Here is a 23,864-nt window from a genome sequence, read left to right on the forward strand (position 1 = left end):
ATTAAAGGTTTCACAAATGTGCTAAGAAATCTCTTTTGCCAATAAGGTGTTAGTACTGTTGCAGTACTGTTCCATTATATATTGTTGTGTACAGGGGGTCTTCCTTTTGAAGTATATGCCAAGCTTACCTGATAAGTTTTTTTTTTATCTCCACTGTTCACAAAATAACTTTTGCTCTCCTAGATACAGATCTATTTCTCTCTCTGACATAATTCTCTCATACTTATTGTTATAGGATGCTGTTTTTGTCTTCCCCTAATTATCCCTAGTATCTGTGTACTGATCTGCTTGCCCCTCATTCTGCAGTTTGAGGCTTATCTGCATGCTGACAAGCTGGTGAAAAACAGCCTCCTCCAACTGGCTGGCTGAACATCTGTCTCTGCAGCACTGTGGCCCTTCCACTGATGCCCACAAATGGGAGACCCAGTAGGAGCCCAGAGGTACACAACCCTAAAGGGCAAGCAACATACACTATACTTATTAACTTTAAATAAAAACATTACTTTGTAGCTTTTTTCTTTCTGGCTGACTAACAAATATGGTATATTTAGACCCCTCTTTCTAAATGAATAATTTTCTTTTACATGGTAGTTTACATATGTTTGTCCCAAAATGGCATATTGATGTACCATTATAAATGGTAAAAAAAAAAAAAAAAAAATGATTTATTAATGGCCATTATGTGCTTAACAACAGATTTTGTGATTTGCAATTATTAGATACCTCACAAAAAGATAAATTGGTCAAATTAAACACCTTGTAGCTTTCTCCATTTTATTATGATTTTAAAATTGTATTTATGCAAAATTGCTCTAATTACCTTTGTGACATTTGTGAAAATTCTCAATTTAACCGATATATAAATATCAATGGCAATTTTATTTTCTGTCTGTAGTTAAATTATGAGTGAATAATTAATTTCGAAGTGAGATAACTCTCTGATTGACCCTTCTCATCTCCTCCTGGACAGGCCTTTGGCTTTTGTGAATTAATTTAGGCCTGAACTTTAGGTGAACCTGGTCAGTGGAGAGGGTGCTGACAGTGCATTGCTGCTAGGGCAAGAACTGTGCAAACCCAACACCCTGAGTAAATATTGGAGCAGTCCATCAGATGATCAGGGGAATGAAACAGGGTTGTCAAGTCCTTGCAAACTTTTAAGAAGAAGTGAGGCTTATGGAGATTGTATCTAGTGTTTAACAGTTATTTTGTTTTCTGTAATAGCGAATCTCTTCGCTAGATTATAAATCTGGTGTGCAAAAAATCATTTTAAATATAAAGACACTGATTTACAGGAACATGTTTATGCAAATGTAGGCCATTTGAAAAACATTTATTCTGATAAAGGAGCATAGATTTGTTGCCCACTTTTGAAGAGAAAGTTCATGAATAAAAAATAAAATTTATTTTTTTCATATTATATTTATATTTTATGTACATCATTTTTTTATTATATGTATTATTCCTCTTATTGGCCTCTTTTTTTTTTTTTTAAATAGATGGGAAAAGTCCCAAATGACAATAATGACATTTGGGGTTGGAAAGTTCCTTACTCAGCTAAAACTCCTATACTTTCATAACGTCCAGTATGTGTTTTGCCAAGTTGGAATGAAACCTCAAATCTAGTCAGTGAGTGTGATACTGAGTACCAAAGAGTGTTTACATGTTTAGAGAGCCTGGAGGCACAAAAAGGTGAAAAGGTCATAGGAAGCCACCTGGTGTGTAATGCAACATTCCTCTTGTCAAACTATACAGACTAGAGCAACACTGATTTAAATTAGCTCCATTGTATTTCGACATCCTATGACAAAGGACACAGTCCCACAAACATCGTGAAGGGCCTTTTGATTAAAAGAGAATCAATAAATTGACGTTCCTTAATCTAAAGTGTTTTCGTCAGACTGAATCCACAAACGTATTTCGGAAAAATAAAATATTTATTTATCAGAACTTCATAAGCCTGATGGTTTCCAAATACATACTTGTGTCAACCATTTCTACATTCTTTTTTGTACTCTCTTTCAACAGAGGCATGAATCTGTAGTGCAAAATAAGACATCACCATGATGACCAGGACAAAAAAATAAAATAAAAAAAATATTGCTTTTGACTAATAAGCCTACACCCTGTTTTGCATGTTAAGCATTTGAACCATGATTTATGTGGCTCTGATGCAGTTAAATTGATTAGGCTTGCTTTTATTTAATGCTTTGTCTACGACATCAAAATAAGTTAAATAGTTCTCCACAGCCCGATTATGAAACATCCTATAACAGTAGCCTATACAGCTCGTTTGCCACATATAGGCACACAAATCTCAAATAGCAGCGAAAGAGTCTGAGGTAGGCGAAGCTCCCGGGGATGAAGAGTTTGAGTTGTCTGCGCTTTGACCAGTAGAGCAAAGAGTCGCTCGTTTAATGACCTGGGATGTTCCTTCCTTCTCGCGCTTCTTCTGCTTCATTCTGCGATTTTGAAACCAAATTTTAACCTGCGTTTCGTTTAGTTCGAGGGTGGCGGCCACCTCCACTCTGCGCGTCCTGGTGAGGTACTTGTTGAAGTGGAACTCCTTCTCAAGTTCGGTGAGCTGCTTGGTGGTAAAATTGGTGCGAATGATATTCTGCTGGCCGTGCATCCCATATTCAGAGACCTTCACTGGAAGAGAGACAAATATGGATGAATGAACATGAGAGATTACATTACAGAGGCCTACTCTGTCATAAGATCAGTTCATAAGCCTTTACCTGTTTTAGGGGGGTTCCTCTTGACTTTCATCCAGTCAAACGTTGGCGCTTGTTTAATGTTCGTCTTGGAGTCGCTGTCACTGTCAGCAGTGACTTGGTACTTGTTGAATGAGCCATAACCCTGAGCGTCGTGTTCTCCATAGGTATAGGACTGATAATGGCTTGCAGAGACCGATCCTGGCCTGCAGTTAGATTCATTGTATGTTCCCATGTTTGATCCCATGTTAACGACAGAAAAAGCAGGGGACTGAAGATGCATGTGGTCATCTGCTTGAGTGAGAACGTGTTGATGTCCATAATCCGAGTGAGGTCGGGTTTGCTTGCAAAAATGGCTGTGTCCAGTTTTCCCCATGTCCATGTTGATGTGGTATGGCTGCGACTGAAGTTGCGCATAAATTGCGCCATGAGTTTCGTGCGGGGCCGGTGTAAAAGTGCTCTCTCCGACTGGCCGTCCCTCTGGAGTGTTACTATTTGTATTTGCACAAACACTTGACAAGTATTCTTGCTCCATTGGAAAACACCCAACCTTCGTACTGTACGTGTTAGCACCACGGTTATAAATCGTATAATCTAAGTAGGAATTCATTGTTGACTGGCCAAGCAAAATTGATTAAGCCAGGTCAATATGCGCTGATGTGTGGTCTCAGTGACCCTACAACCTCTAAGCAGTATGTCAAACCACACAAAGTTCTATCAGCTCATATCAGTGAAGTGACAGATCATGTGACTAATTTTGCACCAATAATGTGCGACCTGCAGTAGCACTCTGGGCGTTGCAGGTGTCCATCAAACGATTCACATTTACATGACAAGCACATCAATCGAATCCACCCATCAGTCTGATAAACTCGCAATGTGTAAATCGCACGGTGGGCCTAATGTGGATTAAAGCGACAAGAGCAATGATAAAAACGAATTTACACTGTGTTCGTGACGGTGACTGGAGGCATAAATGTAAGCAACAACGTAGGCTACTGTAAACTGGGGGGGAATTAGGACTCCAAAACAGTATTTATAGCTGCAATGCACACTGCTAAGATAAAGATTTTAAACCTTAAAACAACTCTTTTCTTTTCTTTTTTTTTTTCTTTTTTTTTCTGAGGTAGTTTCTTGTTTTGTTTTGTTTTGTTTTGTTTTGTTTTGTTTTGTTTTTTCTCGGAGCAGCGTAATCCCTAATTTAACTGAAATAACTAACCCCCTCCCTCCATATGCAGCAGTGGCCCACCGAGATTTATTTGGCTTTATATCTCCCTCTCTCTCTGTTTCTCTCTCTCTCTCTCTCTTTCTATTTAATGTAACCCTATAAAGGGCAAGCATATAAAGATACCTCTAAACATCTTTTAATTTATATTTTCCAACACATTAGGGCCCACATAATTCATTTTTTCCCCTTAAATATGGCTTTTATTTTAAATTTGATAGCTTGTAGAAATCATGATTTTTTTTTTTTTTGCCACCGATTTGGGGCACCTTTCTCCCATCCCGAGAAAGGTGCCCCAAATCGTGCCACCCCGCCCCCACCCCCAGCTAGCAATATCGCCATGGGAGAGAGGTGCCCCAAATCACGCCACCTCCCACAGAACTCGTAAGATCGCGGTGTAAGCCCGTAGAGCGTGATCGGAAAGGTGCCCCGAATTGTTCCTGACAGGCTACTCAGCCTAAAAATCTTTAAATGGTTAGGATTGTAGATGTTTATAATGCATTCTTACATTCTGAACAAGCATAAGATAACCAGAATCAACATTATAGGTACACAGTGACACAGGATCAGCTCAGTGGTCTTGAGAAAATAAGAATCAACCTTGTGATTGCTGGGCAGATTTGACAAAGTCATTGATGATTTTGCATCAGTGAAAACTAGGAGGGTAGCGTTAAATTTGAAATTAGGAATTATGTGTAATAGCACAAGCAGCAATCTGTAAGTTATCTGACATTTTCTTTATTTATTGATTATAATTTAATTGTGCAATTTAAGTTCTGTATATATAATGTACATGTTAATATAATTTGCCATATATATATATATATATATATATACACACACACACACACACACACACACACACATACACGTATATAATTCTCTCATCATTTACTCACCCTCATGCCATTCCAGAAACATGGCTTTCTTTCTTTTGGGTTGGGAAGTTAAGGGGGCCGCCACGTCGGATCACGACTAGGGCACCAAGTAAGCCAGAACCGCCACTGAAGTTAGATTTTGGTGTAAATCGACAGTTTATAGTTCAAACATAAAAACGTCAAAGTGAAGTTTTCGTCAATTTTTATTATTAGGTTACTGCATGCATGTAACATAAGGGAAGCATTATTCATTCCGTTGGGACAAAGGTATTTTCAGCAAAGACCTTTAAATTGCTGATTAAATTAATTTGCCCAAACATCACGAGAAACACCTTGAATTAGAAGCCATTAAAAAAGAAGACAAATCTCACGCACTAAAACCGCAAATTAATTAGCCTAAATTTTTGCGCATGGTCATTTAAAATGTATTTAATGATCCCAATAATTTACAATTATTTGCCATTAACGTTAATTTTGTAAATAGCCTATTACATGAATCTGGCATTAAATAATTTGCAAAAAAGGAGCTTTATTTTAATGACAAGTGCTGAAAGGTCGTTGTTGCGGTTGCTAACTCAGGAAAGCTCGAATGCCTCGCCGATTGGATGTTTCTGGACAGACGCGGTTGTCCAGAAGACAGAGAATGCTAGTAAGGCTGAATAGCCATACTTCGAGGAATAACATGTCAGGGTGGACTTTGCACATGTGGATGCCACACATAAATCTTCCACTCATATTCAGGATACTCAAGAGAAGCGATATCGTTTCACAAATCGAGGAAATTCAACTGGTGCAAGATTCGGTACAAAAGAGCAGGAAGGGTGTTTGATAAACCTGGTCAGAGCAGTTCCTCTGAAGTCTGCAGGACTGCAAAGGTTCGGTCACTAGTTTGAAAGAATCTGTCTATTTGCAGAGGCGATGGTTGGCTTTTGGTTGGAGATTGTCCAGCAAAAGAGGCATCCTTTTTGACCTGCAGTCTTCTTATATGCTTCATCCTCCGGTTCTGAAACCAGAACGTTATCTGCCTCATATTAAGTTTGAGCAAACTGATAATTGCCACACGTCCCCGTCTGCTCAAACGGTTGAAGTGGAACTCCTCAAGCTCTACTGGGCAGTGGGCAAGCAGTACGTGATCTTTTGGAGGCATGAATCCCAGCGGGATCTTCTTGTGGCTTCTGCACTCTGTTAAAGATATGAATTTTAACGCAGTTACTTTCAGTTTAAACACATTTAATGCAAATGTAATCAGCAATCTCTGAATTTACAACTGCCAACACTGTTACTGTTGTTTGTGAAGGAGGCTACATGTAAAAATGATAACTTTTTTTTAATTTTATTTTTATTGTTACTGGTAAATAATTTGCTTTGGTTTGCCCTATTACTGCTGCATATTTACTTACTACTTACCATCAACAGACAAAGCGCTGGGAATCTTCTTTGTGGGGTTTTGCTTGAATTCTGCCATCCAAGGAAAGATGCGATTGGTAAAACAGACTTAAGAGTTGATTCTTCGAGTTACAACTCCAGCTTGATTGAGGATCTAAAACTTTAATAGAGTTTAGCCAAATAAGCAAATCTATCCTCTGCACAATCCTCTTTGTTTTTTTACGTCCTCTGTACCTCGTTATGTATCCCACTTCTATGGGGCAGCACAGTGTAAGTTAGTCCTTGGCGGTCGCTGTCCCAATGCGCCTGGGATGATGAAGTTTTTACTGTTTTACACGTTCGAATGCATTACGACTTTGTTGCGAGTAATTCCGGCGTGGGACAACCGTTGTTGTTCGTTATCTGCATTTTCTGGACAGATTTCATCAGTTAAATGGGTCCTTCCTGAGGTTTTTAGCAAAACTCTGGCCTCTCGTGTCATGTGGCAGTATGGTTCCGGAGGCCCGCTGGAAGATGACCTAAAGGGTCAGAGCAACACGGTGTGAGTCAGGGGACATAAATCAAACTTCGCTAATGAAGGGGGGGGATATATGAATACTGTGGACCTACTCACTGCCAGAAATCAAAATATCTCAACCACTATACCTCTGACAAAATATAGCCTACAGCCTAACAATGTTTTTTGTTTTTTTCTTTATGATAATTAATAAGCTGCATTTGATAAGATGCATTTGATTAAAACATGTGCAACGCCATCCAATGCAAGCGAATTAAATCAGAAGAAAATGAATGAAATTCATTCGATTGTAGACCGTGTTTTTTACATGTCCATGTGCACAATGTAAAACAGGATATGAGACATTGTGCCTTTTATGTTGACAACAGACTCTAACTGTACACGAATAATTGCACAAACATCGACATATACCCCACCATAGAGAAACGATGTAACGCGGATATCCCACTTAAGATATTAAACTCTCAGGGCAACTGTAAAGGTTTAAGTGTTGCCTTCGACTAAATATTCTCTTGCAAATAAAACATGTTAACCTTCTTATGTAGTTGCCTATTTTGTACCGAAAGGCAAAACAAATAGGTCTATAACGTTTTCACATTTGAGAACAGACATTTGTCCCCGAACATTTAATTGTATGAACTGTATAGAAGAACTTTAACCATGAATTAATTATTTCGAACGACCTGTAGGCCAGTAACTAATTATCAGTGTGTTTAAAATGATGTTAACAATGTGACGGGTTCTAAATAAGTATTCAAAATATGTTGCTGCTGTTTTATCGAACTGACAATGGAAAAGGGGGTGTGCAATGGTACAGAAGAAAGCACAAAGCTCTATGAACTCCTCTTGAACTTTAGTCAAAGTACTATAGGTGATTAATCACTCAGACAGATCCTCCATTCACAAAGCTTGACTTTGTGGAGAGTTGTAGTTAGCCTACACTTTAAATACGTCAAAACAAGTCACAAATGAGAGGGGCATTTGGTAATTAATATATTTTATGTAATTGCACAGGGTACATGTAATTCACCCAAATCACCAATACCTTATTCTAACAAAGAATCATGGCTGAAAACGTATATCCTCTTTAGCATAACATAAACTACATAGATCGCTGTATGTTTTCAGCACCACTCCGCAGCTCTGCTGTAAGTGTCGATGAATAGTTGTCACAGATGAGTTTGCTCACCATGAATTGACTATATAAAATACAATAAACGCTTACCCCATGTGATAAAAGCCAAAGGATCCCGTGTGTCAAATGTATGGATAAACTCAGCGACAGACTGGTGCAATTATAACATAATAAGACCAATAATTTCGTTATAAGACTAATCAAGCCATATTTTGGTAATTAGTACGTGATAAAAGAACAAAAATAATTGCCTAAAATAAATAGGCCTGCTCTTCTATCAGAATATCAGATGGAAAAGAAAACTGCCTTTTCTGAGAGAATTGCAGATGTCTTGAGTGTTGGAGTCAAAGAGGGATGTCTCTCAGAGTTAGCAATCGATATAAATTGAACTGCGAAACAAACAAAAATTAAGCAAGATCAGGATGTTGCTGTAAAGCAGTATTGACGTGGTCCATGCCAAACGATCAAAGAGTGTTTACCACGGTTAACTTGAAGAAAATAATTTTCAGTTAAATACGCGAGCTTGACCTGGTACAAAATAAGCTGATATTAGCCTATATGTCATATTGGTCAGGGACATGAGCAAACTTTTTTAAGGAGCCAACTTCAGTTAATTATGAGTCAATTTTAGCCTAATTCAAATATTTGGGACTTTATGTCACGTGCACTACATAGCACATCTTAATTGTAATACAGTTTTGATTCAGATGCATTAGTACATCTCTACATATTAAAATAATGATGACAGCTGAAACGACATTTATTTTTATTTATTTATTTCTGCAAAAGGGTCTCGAGTAGCCATACGGATTTTAAAAAATTGGATGGATATTGCTACCTTTATTATACCAAATTTCAATAACATAAAGGAATATTCCGAGTTCAATACAAGTTGAACTCATTCGACAGCATTTGTCGCATATTGTTCATTACCACAACAAATAATTTCGACTCGTCCCTCCTTTTCTTTAAAGAAAGCAAAAATCGTGTGAGGCACTTACAATTGAAGTGAATGGGGCCAAGTTTTGGAGGGCATAAAGGCAGAAATGTGAAGCTTATAATTTTATAAAAACACTTGCATTACTTCTTTTTAAACTTGTGTATTATTTGAGCTGTAAAGCTGTTTAAATTGTTGTTTTTGCGGAATTACAGGGTTTATGCGTCACGTCGTCATGGCAGCGAAGTTGTACAATTTGCTAGAACTACACAGAAAAGATTAGTAAGCTATTTTATCACAGTTACATCATGTTAACACGTGTATTGTTTACGTCTTGTTATATTTTTGAAACAGTGAGTATTCTATTGTTTAGATTGGCCACATTCATTTCCTTGTAAGTGCCTCACTGTAACCGCTTTTTTCTCACTGTTTGCTTTTTTTTTAAGAAAATATGGGAAAGTCGAAATTACATCATGCAAACATCATGCCACAAATGTCGATTGATTTAACTTGTTTTGAACCCGGAATATACCTTCATTGCCTGAAACATAAAGAAATCTGGTGCGCTTCAGAGCAAGATTTTTGGTGCTCCATGCCATCTTTATCATAAAGTGGTAGTGAACGCTTGTAAATGCTGGGACATGTGTTTCGAATTATTCGTGCATGATAGTGCCGCTGTCTTGGGATGGTCCAGCGATCAATTCCCTAAAGGTCCGGGGGCCTTTGATCTTTCAAGTTGATCTCTAGTGTTCCATTACTTTGCCCACGTGCTCATAGAGGAGTGGATTCGTCATGGACAGGCTTGCGGACTGGGTAGGCAGGACTACAGTCACCACACACAGATGAACCGGTCTAGGCCTTTACAGATATCCCTTAACCTTCTTATTGACCCCTTCACCCTGATGTGTAGCCTTCACTGATAATTTGACGACGAAATGAATCATCGAGATGTAGCCTACTAACTATAGGCAAAATATTTACATTGGTGTAGTTTTTAACAGTGGGCTGCTGGCAGCTTTATAAAACAAGTGAGAGCATAAGCCTGCAAAAAATCTAGACATTATATTACAAGAATCCATAATAACTCTATAGATTACAGATTACAGATATAGATTCATTATAGAAAAATGATTTTTCCGTAACAGCACACGCCTGTGACTTGTGCTATTTTTTGTTGTAGTCTAGTTTATTTGTCATGACAGCTTAAAAGTTCAGTGTATTCACACAATATCACTGAAATGAGCTGATGAATTAGATCGTGAGAATCAGCAGCGGAAACAATGTGCGGATAGGCCTACTTCTCAACATTGGCCTCTAACAGTCAGATGATTAGTCCGTTTCAGTTTAACAGATATCTAAATGCTTTAATATAGATGTACTCACAATGTGTGATGTTTTACTGTATATGCTGTGCAACCTTCTACTTCTTGTTCACAACAATGTGGATAAAGTAGCTTCTTGCTAAGGAAAAGCTCCATAGAATTTTTTCCCAAACGTATAGCCTACAGTCTTGACGAATTCTGCTCTGCAGCCTCTTCATCAATTATTTAATTAATCACGTGACAGCAAATAAGGGATGCGTAACCTTTTGCCTCTTTACCATTCTCATTGAATTCGCTATTTTTGTATTAACGGCAGAATAACACAAATACGCACATGCGTTAAAAATTAAATGAATTAAATCACGCATACATGTACAAATCTAGCAAAAAATTGTAGACCTAACAATAAAATAGTATGCATTGGCCCACTTAAAAACAATAAAATTACTCATACATGTCAGTTAAAAGCAAATATAAATTTAGTAAATTGTCACAAAGCTCTTCACTCAGTTGACATTTGACAGTATTTCCACATCCTGAATATCTGGAAAATAATAATAATAATAATAATAATAATAATAATACCTTTCTCTTGTCATGTTCCCTCTTCTCGATTGTGTGCAGTCTGTCCAAAGGACTGATGATTACAGCCTCATTGGGATACACTTGTTGCTGAAAATGAAGGAGAAGGCCACTTTTATCAGAATAGTAAAACATTGTTGATTTAAACTACAAAACAGTTTGTGACAAGTCATTAGTTTTTTTTTTTTCTGAAATGCAATAACCATCACATTCTCAAGTTTTCTTATATTGTCGATTATTGTATTATCATAGCCTATTATGATTTTACTTAATGTATAGGCTAATCATAAATTACATGATTATATTTTCAAGATTCACGTATTCAAATTTCATAACAAATTTCTATTTAAGTTAAGTAATCTTTAAGAAAATTAAATAAAAACACATTTGATGTTTAAATTACAATTTTGTTAAAGATTACACAATTCAGTTTGATATAATTTGTCATGAAAAATGCTTAAATTGCGTAAATATTTTTATGTATTTGAGTGCTTTTACATGCACACCAATAAGCTGGTCATCCTTAAAATGCTTATTTAAAATATTAAAAAACGCTTTTGCACGAGATTTGAAATCATCTGGTCATTCTCTGCTTTAGACATCAGTGTAAACACTCTTCACACTTTCGCACATTGGGTAGCCGGTAAGAACGCTTGGAAAAAATCTACCTGTGTTGATCGTTGAATAAAGGTACCGTTTTAGCCGTTTACATGACCTTACACCTTGTCGGCTTCTTAAGCATAACCGGCGTAAGATTGTCCATGTAAACGTGCAGGACATACTTATTGATATTACGCCCTTGCCCAAACCCCTTATCTAAACTTAACCAATCAGTAGAGTGTGTAAACATGATAGGAAGCTGTTGTGTGTGACAGAAGCAAGTAATTGTCATGTATTAGATGAAAGGATGTCCAGATGTAATTTGCTGAAGTGAAAGTCCTAGTAATTCATAGGAGTGCGGTCGCACGAAATCATACGAATTAGCCAAATTTAGAAAAGTCGTTTGAATCCTTACGATTTCGCCGTGAGAGTGTGTTGAAATCGGGTTGACATGCTCCATGTCACTGAGCCACAGCGCGTTCTTGCCCAGAGGACATGAAAAATTGATATTTAGCTGATTTTTTGTTTATTTAGTTTTTTTTTTAGCTTTGCAAATAAAAGTGATAAAACAAGTGGTTGCCAAAGCCTTTGTGGGCTTTCACATTGAGTGGTGGTCAGGTGATCATGCAGGAAAAATAAAAAATGGGAGTCAGTCGCTGCTTGACCTTTTGTCACATTGTGTTTGGCCAGCAATTGTCACCATGTAATGAAAGGTATCATCATGTATTGTCTAAGTTTCAAGATCTAAAGGAAGTCTAAAGAAGCACTAGGTTTCCATTAATAAAATACAAAAAGGTAGATAAACTGACATAATGCCAGCGAGGGACAGAAAAGGTGTCACCACAATTCCAATATGACGTTGTGTTTATGTCAACAACATATCCCCCAAGACACGAATTTGCGACTATCTATTCACACAAATTCGGATCTACAGGGTATATATAGATGACAGACATCACCGCTAGATGTTAAACTTTTCTGCGAGGCTAAAAACTGTTAATCGAAAGCAGCAGTTGATTCTTTCATCATCACACCAGTGAACTTTCACATTTCCATCCAGTCAATGAAACCAAAATCAGTCAAGTGTGCATCTCGTTATTAGTTGTCATTTGCTATTTACTTTCATTACCTCTGCAACATTAGACTACATAATGTAAGATCTCAATTCAGGAATGGACACACATTTCTCTATAAACTGAATCAGTTAGATTAATGTAACAACTATCACAAACACAAAAGAAAATACATTATCACAAATCTAATCCATTGTTTACAGTCTGAAATCCTCAGACCATGTAAAGAAATGGGTAAATGTAAATGTACCTTTGTGGTCCCCAATCTTCTTTCTCGTAGTCTCTGCATTTTCTTTGCAATCCATTCGTACAATTTTATGTATTAAGCTTGTTTTGTCTGTCAGATTTTCATTTCGTCTGTGTTTGTGCTGGACAAGTGTTCCAACAGCTTCGTTTGAGACATCACAGAACCTTTTGGGCGCATAACGATCGACTAGAGATGAAAAATGCAAGATAACCTTAAGCGAAATATCATTGATCTACTTCAATAGACGTCCTGCTGCTGCACACTTCGAGTTCGTTCCTGAATGTGTTATCACACTACTATCAAGTAAAGCAGAAATATAAAAGGCCACTAATTAAATGCATCAAGAATTATTGTAATTGACCCTGCACTGTAAAAAAAAGTCTGTAATTTTAACAGTAAAAGACTGTAAAAATGCTACAGAAATAAAACGTTAATTGATTACCGAGTATTAACTGTAAAATATACAGTCAAAAACATCTACAGGTTTTAGATGTAAAAAGTATGATTTTCCTGTATAATTAATGGTAAAAAATGTACATTATTTAACAAGAGAGTACATGTACTTTTTACAGTAAATTATTGTTAAAATTACAGTAAAAAACAGTAATCTGGCATTCCCAGAATTCCCTGCGTGACTCATTACATTTCATTATATTTTATGGGAATAGTTATGTTTCTTGTTATTTCCAATATAAGTTACATACATTGGGGTTTTCTGTTTTATATGTGATGTAGTTTAATTAATGTTTACTGCATTGGTGGTTATCCTGATGGTGTTTAGTGTTTGTGTGAGTGTGAGTGTGAATGCAACTGGTCATTGCTCCAGAGCCACTATTAGTGAACTTCATGTCATCATGTGCCCTTCTGTATTTACTACGGTGATTAACAAATACCGTATACATTTTTATAGCACATTTTTACAGTTTCAGAAGGCTCATATCAAGTTTATGACTTTTTTTACTGTAAATTTAACAGAATTTTTAATTTTTTTACAGTGCCATCGTGGTCATGTAAATTACATTTTAAATTAAATTTTACAGGTTGTTCTGTTAAGCTGTTTACATTTTTACTGTATTCTTTACATAATTATTCTGGCAACCACAGCTGCCAGTTTTTTTATTATTATTTTTTTTATTATTATTATTTTTACGACAAACAATAGCACTTGATGAATATAGAAGCTACACATAAATATAGGCATCAAATAGGCCTAATTAAAATTAGCAATATGGTAATTTATTATTATTATTATTATTATTATCATCATCATCATCATCATCAAAAACGTTCCTAAATGGCTGTAGCTTATGTGCCTTTGTCAGAATAACCATAATAGCTGCTTTCAAATCTCTTCTTTTTTAAAGTAGGCCAATTCTGTCATTGCCCCACAGCTGAGAATGATGCCAACAATTACAGATGAGTGACCTCAACATGAACTCTGATCCTTACCATGCCATGCTCTGTCACAGTATAGACTAATGTTTTATTTCTTCTCAATATTTGAATAATAGCATTGATATTTGAAAATATAAAATTGCAATATATATATATATATATATATATATATATATATATATATATATATATATATATATATATATATAATTCTTCTCGTTGTAGGCCCCATATCTTTATGATTATAGCCTACCCATTCGTCATATAGTTTTGAGCATTCTGCCAATTGTTCTGTGTGAGAATAACACCAAAACAAACAAATACAATTTGAACTGCCCAATGGAAAACGCTTCCCATTTTTCACGCATTAGGTCTGTTTGATTTTTTTTTCCACCTAAACTTAATTTTGCCTTCATGACAAACCTGAAGCATCAAAATTCCAGAGTGTGCACAAGGAGTAAGAGCCGGAGATCAGGAGCCCGGTGTGAGGCGGGCCCTGCTGGTGATGAAGCAGCGTTGCATTAGTCTGAATCACACCAAAACTGACCGTTCACGGCACGTTTGCTTTTCTTTTCTTTTTTTTTTTTTTTTTTTTTTTTGCTCTCTCGTCTCCTGACCTCGGAGTGATCCCTTCCCAATGAATAATTAATGAGAACAGCGCCCAGATTACCCCTATCAATATGCAAAACACATTATAGGGGTACAATGGGACTTTAATAGTTATGAATCGAGGAACCGTTTCAATCACGAGCAAATGGTACAGTTAGCAACATCCTGTTCTCAGACCACTACTTGTATCTCTTGTTTTTTTCCTAACCAAAACAAAAACAAGACACAACATTCTCTATTCTTTTGGCGTCTCCGAATTGTTGCACCTATTTTTCAAAGTTCAGATACAGCATAATGGACATAATTTTCCCTGTAATGTTTCAGTTTGCTTTATTGATAAATTCTCCATGCAACCCCTCTCTAGCTGTGTTAAGGGATAACCAGTGGCGATTTCACAATTCCAAATATTTTTGGACATTTGTTGCCAAGTAGATTTAAAAAAAAAAAAAAAAATTCATAAAAGTGGAAGAGGTTTCAGATTTATTTCAGCAAGTATTCATGAAAGCAAATATTTTCCAAAATGAAAAGCTTTGCCATTACACAATCCAGACGCTTCAGTCACTTACAGGGTACAAAATCAGTTAGCATCATTATTTGAATTTTATGACCCAATGTTTTAATCAATAACGTAAATCTAATTTCATGGGTAATTTTATTTTTTTTATCAATAATGTAAACCTAACGGTCTTTGCATTAAACCTTTCAGCAATAACAATTAGCTAAACAGCCCGATCCTTTTGAAAACAATTAAATGAAATGACCATCTAAAGACAAAATTAAGAACACTTACTTGAGAACGCCAGAGAAGACAGTCTGCTTATCGTTTCACATCCAGCAAAAAATAAATAAAAAAATATATAAAAAATGATTGCTGACAGTCAAGTCAGCATGGGATATTACGACTGCCAGTTTACTGAGAAGCCTCCGCATGCTGCCCACAACCTTTAGAATCCCGCTGAAGCAGTTAAACAGTCAGTTGCATTCAAGAATGTGAATTATGTAGCACATTGTCAACCCCCTTAAAACCATAAAACTAACTTTATGGACCTCACGTGACTTTTTTTTAGAGCTACCAAGAGCTACATGTTGGTGTTATGGACGGGACTTCAGAAGAAATACTCGGGGTAGAATTTATGTTTGTTGTTTCATACAAATAATGCAGATAGTAAAATAACATGTTCATCCGGTTTGAGCATTGCAAGGTAAGTTAAGTGGTTAAGTTATTGTTTCACACAGTTATTGTGGAGTTATAAGATTGTCACATATGTAATTTGCTGCACTGAAATCCAAAATGTCGTCGAACAGCAATGCTTAGAGGATTAGTTCTTAGTTTATAAGTCAAGATTGTTCATAATAGAACACGTTTGCATCTGTAGCTTCATTTAAGATGTAGACTGGTCATTTCACTTAATGATTTACAGTGTAAAATATCAGGCAATAAACTGAGTAAACATGAGCATTAGTAGTATAGCCATAGTATGGTCCAGTCCACTATCCAAACAGACCTACAGAGATGCAGAGACTATCATATACAGAGAAAACTTTATTTTTCTTTTTGGTTCAACTCATTTTCAGTTTAGACACAAATACAAAAATGGCAGAGATTGCATCAACATGTTAATGACAAAACATTTTATCTCCAACTTTTAACACAGAACGTTCATAACTCACGTTGTGTACTACAAATAACATATTGGTCACTACTGTATAAAGACATTCTCCATGGGGCATCTTATGAGCCCAACATGATCTTGTGCTGCAACATAAGTAGGCTACACAAATGTAAGTGCGAAAAGAGTTTCTCTCTCTCTCTCTCTCTCTCTCTCTCTCTCTCGCGATGCATATATCATCTACGAGAAATGAATAAGCCCGGCACATAACAAGAATATAGCATGTTGCTTGAATAATACATGACGTTTCAATACAAGCTCAAGGATACAACAAAAGATTTCTTTTTCTCTTACTATCACTTACGATAGTTAGGTAGTGCGAGTTGTACTGTACATAATTCTAGTAACAGGTCTAGGATACGTTGCACGAATAGCTCACATGGAACATGCTTTCTTCCACGAATGTATAAACTTCACACACTTGACATTCACACTCATTTTATGGCAATTGTAATTAGTTTAGCATAAGTGATGATAACAATATTCAACAGCTGATAATTGGAGTTGCACGGCAAAATTACACGTTGTCAGGTGAAATCAACAAGCTGAAAGGTGCAGCGCTGTAACAGTAGTCGAATTTTTCCAGCGATGGACGTAAATTGATCAATTTTGAAATGCGCTCCCAGCTGTAGCGAGACTCATACTTTTCAGTTTATTGTCCTTCTTCCATTTCATCCTGCGATTTTGAAACCAGATTTTGATTTGCCTCTCTGAGAGGCAGAGCGCGTGAGCTATCTCTATTCTCCTCCTGCGCGTGAGATATCTATTGAAATGGAACTCTTTTTCCAGCTCGAGCGTCTGGTAGCGTGTGTAGGCTGTTCGAGCCCGTTTTCCATCAGGTCCAGTCATATCTGGCATAAGCAAGGGCACAGAGACAATAAGCAAACATTACAAAGCTATCAGACGGAATGAGGCTTAGATGTCTGTTACATTTTGGGTCATGTTGGACTGTTGACTGATTCTATGCATATTCAAGGCGATGTTTATTTACTAGCCCAAAAACTGTTCCATGTTATGGCTTCTCTGATGCGCAATAATTCTACAGTCACCTTCCAAGATAATGTTTATTCTCTATATTTAAACTATACCAAGGCTAAGTTAGCGTTCTCTCTAATCATTACTATTTTTAATTAAAAAAATAAGAATCTGAAGATCATTCCATGCATTTTCTCTAATTCAGAAATATGACAATTATAGGCTATTCATGGTGATTATGTAATTTCGACTAGGCTATTATGAAAATAAGAGTTTACTAATGTCACTTCATGATGTCTATATCAAAATAAGAGAGATGTACCATGGCTGATGTGCAGTTTCCTCATCCATGGAAATATCTGTGGCGTTTGACCGTCGTTAGGTGTTGTAGTCGAGGACGCGACAGATTCTTGCTTCTGCGTGCGTGTTGTGGTGTTTGTCTGTGCTCCTTCCTCGGTCTCGGAGGAGACATTGGTGTCGTCTGTGTCTGCAAAATGTGTGCTATTGCTGCTGGTGAGATTGTTGCTGTTGGCGAGTCTGTTGTTGCCCGCTGGTGTGCTCTGATCAGAGGGTGGAGAGGAACCTTTCAATTCCAGAGTCTCGCTGGTGCCACAAGACAGGAGATCTGGAGACGAGAGCGAGCAACTCGACTGTCTGTACCGGGTATCCTGACCCGGATTTTGGAACGCGCGAGAATTATCTCCAACTGCTCCGAAATGGCTATTGTTGGGACGATTTACACTAAGGTCTATTCCATTGTAGTTGTAACCGTAAGAGCCGGAATGCATACTGCTGGAGTCCCTGTAAGAAGCGTTCATAGCGCCGTTAGAACCATAATTTAGTAACTGATAGTCAGACCCATTAGGATAGCGCCCTGAGAACGAGTTTAGAAAATAAGAGCTCATTTGGATGTTTTAAAAAGTCTTGATTTGTAGATCTTGGTCGTTAAAATCCAGCGCCGCACAATTTATGATGTAATAATGAATTATAGCAATACACTGTACTTCGTTTTTGCCATGTATGCGGCCAAATATGGGAGAGCGTTAGGGCATCACGTGCCTTTGTTGACCAGTCGTAAATTCTCTCTGATGACTTCAAGAGGTAATTCATGCTCTATGGTTACAAATGATGACGAAATGATGATCGTTAGGTTTAACTCAGTGGTGCCTCCCCATCGCGCGCCTCGTCCCACGTTAGCAGAGGGCGTCACCTACTGGGGGAAACTGTAAAATGCTCAAACACCTGCACATTTCGGGGAGCCTTCTTACAGCATCAGCTTCTAACATTGTTTTCAGTGCATAGAATAAGCTGTCGTATTTACAAATAAATGGATCAAAATTAAGGCAGATTGTGAATATTTCAGGTGGTTTATAAAGGCATTTGTTTTATGCTAAACTCTCAAAGCAATCCTTAGTGCTTCAGTGTTTCCATTCAATAAGTATGGTCGTATTAAGCATTGTGGCTCCTTAAAATAAGTTAGTCAACCTTCTATTTGATCGTCAAGTTAAGCCCTAAATCAACCAAAAATAGATACGACTGGCTGGATTGTGTATCAGACTGCTTCGTTTGACAAGCACAGCTTTACAGTGCAGTGAAAAGGTTATTATTTTAATTCTAATTAAAATAAAAAATAAAAATGAAGCAGATGTTTATCAAATCATTTTCTTATGTCCTGTAGAGTGCTCTACACAAACGCATAAAATAAGCTGATAACTGACTATTGCCTGTCTGGCTAATGCCGCACATCACTTATAAAACCAGAGTAGACGTCCATAAAAATAAAATAAATGTAAACACAATCCTTGTTAAACAATCATTTTATTGTGAAATGAAAATGACATTTTCATGAAGTGAGCTAACGTATTATCCGAAGTGCATTCACAAGTTCAAGTACACAAATGTGACGACCCAATAAATTAAGCATCAAAATGTCCCATTTTCTTCTTTTTCTAGCACAAAACATGGACCGAAATACATATTCAGTGTGAAGCATTTAATCTTAAACATGTTAAACATAAACTCGTGTTCCTTAAAATAATAGACATTACAATGTTTAAACAGCGAGACAACATTTGTCATATTAGTTTATTATGGAAAGGCCAAATGCCTTAAAATATACAGTAGTGGTAAGATGGCATCTCTTTTACCGTCATTACTGAAGACGCCTGGTTTCATACCACCACAAAACCGTGACTTATAAAAAGAACTCTCTTGAAGCTTTTTATGTCAACATAAAATACAGTAGGTAGGTTTTTTCCATGTTGGGCAGACCACAAGAAAATATTAATTAAAACTACAGGCTACATGTTATGTACAGTGCTTTTAGGAGAATGCTTTTTATCATTTAGGCTATCCCGCCTTTCCACCATCCTCCTCCTCGCTGACCTTAGAGTTCATAACTTTATTCTCCTTTTTCCATTTCATTCTACGGTTTTGGAACCAAATCTTGATCTGTCGCTCCGTCAAACACAGTGCGTGCGATATCTCAATTCTTCGCCTTCTGGTCAAATATCTGTTAAAATGGAACTCCTTTTCCAGTTCAAGAGTCTGAAACCGAGTGTAGGTTTGACGACCCCTGCGGCCAGTGCTGCCAGGCATTCCTGTAAAAAAAAAAAAAAAAAAAAAAAAAAAGTGGAAAAAGACATGCTACGTCAACATCCAGCAAAAACAACACTGATAGGTCAAAACAGAGGATAAAAACACTGTTTCATGTGTCACCGTTATCATTATCATGCTGATTATTACTTCAGTGACATCAGATGTGCATGTGAGTTGCTTGATCTGTATGAGTAGCCTAATTTTATGAAATTATAGCCTGCTGAAAGGCATTCATGTGTTATAACGTCTTGCTCCAATATTTGGAAATGTGAAGGATTTTGGATGAAAATGATTAGGTCTAATCATTGTGTTGCTGAAAAGCGCAGTATTCAGGATGTATTGCATCCGTGTATTTCATTTGGGTATAACTTTTCATAAAGACTACAGACTCTTGTCTACTGGAAAGAACTGCAAAGTAATGTGAATTGCGCCTCTATTTCTAAGACATGCAAAACGTCAAATTCTCAAACGAGTATCTTACCGTTACACGAGTTCATCCTCTGCATCCATGGGTAAACTGTGGTGCACGGTTTGTCTTCACTGTTAAAATATCTCTCTGTGCCCTGTTCAGTGCAGTCCGTCTTGCATTGGTCCTGGGTTAGAACCAGCGAGTCTTCCAGACCTCCGAGAGCGCAGGAACGGTCAGCGGTTCGGTAAATATTGGATGCTGTATAGTCACAAGCACTGGTTGATCCGCTTCTCCCAAAAACGCCTCCAGCTTGCTGGTAGTACGAGGAGGTATAAACCTTGTCCTGGACATTGGTCGCTCCGAACGTAGCGCTTGGATAGTGTCTTAAAGGGTCTGTATATCCAGTGGAATATAGCGGTATCTGACCCAAGAAAGACTCCTGTCCCCCGGGTAGAGAGACGGGAAAAGTTGAGTTGACGAAATAGGAACTCATGGGGTGGCCAGTGTTATTGTCCGGGTGTTATGATTTGTTGTGTTTTATAGTCCAAGTGGTTTTTGCCATTACTTTATCTGAGATTTGGTTTTAGCCGAAGGGGGGTGGCGAGGTGCCAATCTGAGACCGCGGGGAAAGGGACCAGCTGATCAGTGCCTGACCAATCATGAGCACCTCTGGCGACAGGATAACGTTTAAGGTGGGGGCCCTCTTGTTGCGCAGAATGGAATCCCTAGGGCACATAAAATCACTAGGACGCGAGTGTTTTTACCTGTTTAGCGCAAAAACAATCTAGATGCGATCTATATAATTGTGCTTTAAGAAGTGTGCGTTTAATAGTTCACTTTTTCAGAACTTACATATTGTCCAGCGAAATGTGTAAAATTGTAGCTACATGTTACTATAATTGCGACTTTCTGGTAATTCAAATGTGCATTGCTCAAACTTTTTGGCAATTTAAATGCAAGCATCAAATTTAGGTGTGCACAAGAGAATTACACAAAAGCACTTTTAACATGTTGATCTGTTAAAGCTCTTACAACATCCCTGTTCACACATAAAACGTGTTCTCTTAATATAAAACGATCATATTCAGCAGACATAAGCCGACTGTTGGCTAACTGCCGAAAAGTAATTGTCCTTGTTTAAAGAATACTGTATCCCTTGGGCACACTGGAATTACAAATAACAGTGAATCGTATAAATCATGTAATCATATAACCCCCTTTTTTAATGCATATAAGCCCTTTATTTATGTATGTATTTATTTATTTATATATTTATGATTCCAATTACAAAAATATATCAAAATATTGTGTCTTTTATTTTCCTCCAGATGCGCAGCAAGCACAGAATATTTAAACACCGTAATTGTGTAAATATTGTACATAATTTGGACAATACAACATTAAAGCTTTGTTCAGCAATAAATAAATAAATGCATTAAAAGCTATAAATAGGTGACATTTAATGGTAAATAGGTTTAAGATAAATCAAACCCATTAACCTTAAATCCACAATTAAAACATAGGCCTACGACATCATTTCCATTTTAAATTGTCTTTTTTTTTTTTTGTTTATCTTTTTTTTTTTTAAGTGTCGTATGACATGAGGTACAGTAGGCTTCGTTTTTTTTTTTTTTTTTTTTTTTTTTTTTTTATTGTGCGGTTGTATTGAAAAGTGACGTCTAGTATTAATTAATAAAAACAAAATCATAAATTAAACACTTTGCATTTTATTATATAAATATTTCAGTAGGATATCACAGTATAAGGCTTTGATTCAGCTATGGCGAAAGGAAACCTCTCCGAAAAAGACTATCCATGAGTCACTATTCATTTCTGTAAATTAATAATAATTGATCTTTAGTGGTATTATTGAATATCGATAGACTGCAGCTATATAGGCCTACACTATGACGTTGCTGTTGTTGTTGTGAGTTAATCCCTTGAAGTGCTGGGATATTCTCACATGGTTGAGACTGCAGACGTTTCTTTTCTTGTTATCATTAGAAAAATATGAAATTTGATTTAGGTTGAAATTTGAAATTTGATTAGATTTTTTCTCACCCATTGATTGGATACAAAAGAGCTCACTCTTTTATAATACAATATGAAAGAAAGAAAGAAAGAAAGAAGGCCAGTTTCTATGAGCAGAGAAATACGCTATACAACTGAATAGCTAACTAAAAAATAATAATAAAACGTAAAGATCAGACAAGCTACATTTAAGACATTAACGACTCACAAACTGCATTTGGCTATTACTTGCTCATTGTAGACCCATTCTCGCTGAGCCCTGTTTTAAGGGATGCTAGAAGTCACATGCACTGAGAGACACCACCTTCCCAAACACAGACACTGAGAATTTCACCAGTTACCAGAACTCGTCACTAGATGACATCACAGAGCAAGAATTGAGATAAGGTGTGCCTTTTTATGGTTACACTAGAACAATTTCTCATGTTATTGTATAATTAAAAATCGTATTATTTTGCCTATTTATATTTGGATGCAGAATTAGCAAACTATCTAAAACAACAAACAAATGACTATATTGTTTATTCCATTGACTACAATCTTTATTTTCCCAAAATAAAGATCCTCAAGATAAATAAGAAAGCTCTTAAAGCTTTTGAGACTGAACCTTTCCTCCCATATTCTCTGTGAGTGAGATTTTAGTAGCTAGAACTCAAAACATGTACCCATGATTGAGAAATGTCTCATCGATTTAAGTACATTCTGAGAAACACTTTCCAACTAAAACAATAAAAAAAATACAATAAAATAAAAAAACAATGGCTGAAGCAGCATCTAATGTTTTTCAGCAATAATCAGAAAATCTCCAAATATGTTTGCCGATAATGGGGTTTCGCTATTACTATTCAGAAACTCAACAATGCTGATTTTTAAACTCCAACTCTTTGTAATTCTCATATAATCATTTGAATACAGCGGCCATCTTGTAACACTGTAAAATAATAATTATTATAAGCATATCCTTTTCTAGCAAATAAATCAGACTGCATTTTAAAACAAAGCCACACATATTTGCGAAACGCATTGTCGATAACTGTGCATCAAACCATCATGGCGTATACCAGTTATTCTAAACTTGAATATTCTAACTGTGTCTGTTTATGTTGTTGTACTAAAGGCATGCTCAAGAGGATACTAATCTGTGTACACCGGGTTCCATCATGACATTGCTGGAAAAAGTGGAGTGCAAAAGACTATATGTCCAGTCCTACCTTTGCTTTCCTGTTCATCATCGCTTCACTGGAATGATCCAAAATAATCAGGCATATTCGTCGATGAACTAGGATCTCGTGTACAAGACAGGCAGACGGAGGTGCAACTTGACAAATTAGGGGAGAATGAACTAAGGTCCTCAGTGAATCTTGACCCATGCACTTTGAGCTGATGTGAAAATCTGAAGACGGTTCGTACTAGCATGACGTCGTGTTTTCCGTCTATATTAACGCACACAATTCGCCAGATCAAAAGAAATGTCCAATTCCTCTACTTCAACCAAAAGGACAGAGCTGCTACTGACTGCGCCCTGACCAAAAGAATGCTGCATTATAGCCACTTGGGAAAT

At 36.8% G+C, this 23,864-nt stretch overlaps 2 protein-coding genes across 3 annotated transcripts; both read right to left on the reverse strand.

Moving 5' to 3' along the window:
- Positions 1-1,692: 1,692 nt before the first annotated feature.
- On the reverse strand, positions 1,693-23,830 carry LOC127427000 (homeobox protein Hox-B6b). Of its 2 annotated transcripts, XM_051674276.1 has the most exons (5): positions 23,515-23,830; positions 10,700-10,786; positions 6,225-6,721; positions 2,739-5,999; positions 1,693-2,649 (listed from the first exon to the last, which is right to left on the reverse strand). In XM_051674276.1, the coding sequence occupies exons 4-5, from the start codon at positions 3,322-3,324 to the stop codon at positions 2,315-2,317; spliced, it is 921 nt and encodes a 306-aa protein (XP_051530236.1). In that variant the 5' UTR covers positions 3,325-5,999; positions 6,225-6,721; positions 10,700-10,786; positions 23,515-23,830; the 3' UTR covers positions 1,693-2,314. The 2 variants fall into 2 exon arrangements, with proteins under 2 accessions (XP_051530236.1, XP_051530237.1); XM_051674277.1 differs by lacking the exons at positions 1,693-2,649; positions 2,739-5,999; positions 6,225-6,721; positions 10,700-10,786 and adding exons at positions 19,072-19,865; positions 20,345-20,997.
- On the reverse strand, positions 16,181-18,436 carry LOC127427001 (homeobox protein Hox-B5b). Its single transcript, XM_051674278.1, has 2 exons — positions 17,588-18,436; positions 16,181-17,141 (listed from the first exon to the last, which is right to left on the reverse strand). Exons 1-2 carry the CDS (start codon positions 18,168-18,170, stop codon positions 16,894-16,896), a joined length of 831 nt encoding a protein of 276 aa, XP_051530238.1. The 5' UTR covers positions 18,171-18,436; the 3' UTR covers positions 16,181-16,893.
- Positions 23,831-23,864: the final 34 nt, after the last annotated feature.

Source organism: Myxocyprinus asiaticus, chromosome 36, assembly GCF_019703515.2.
Source record: "Myxocyprinus asiaticus isolate MX2 ecotype Aquarium Trade chromosome 36, UBuf_Myxa_2, whole genome shotgun sequence".
Lineage (NCBI taxonomy): Eukaryota > Metazoa > Chordata > Actinopteri > Cypriniformes > Catostomidae > Myxocyprinus > Myxocyprinus asiaticus.

What these genes read in the sequence shown, in the direction of transcription:
- LOC127427001 (XM_051674278.1), bottom strand. Translation starts at nt 18,170, where the DNA reads ATGAGCTCTTATTTTCTAAACTCGTTCTCAGGGCGCTATCCTAATGGG. An exon ending in GAAACTGCACATCAGCCATG is followed by an intron (nt 17,142 to 17,587) that starts GTACATCTCTCT and finishes TGCTTATGCCAG; the next exon opens with ATATGACTGGACCTGATGGA.
- LOC127427000 (XM_051674276.1), bottom strand. Translation starts at nt 3,324, where the DNA reads ATGAATTCCTACTTAGATTATACGATTTATAACCGTGGTGCTAACACG. An exon ending in GAGGAACCCCCCTAAAACAG is followed by an intron (nt 2,650 to 2,738) that starts GTAAAGGCTTAT and finishes TCTCTCTTCCAG; the next exon opens with TGAAGGTCTCTGAATATGGG.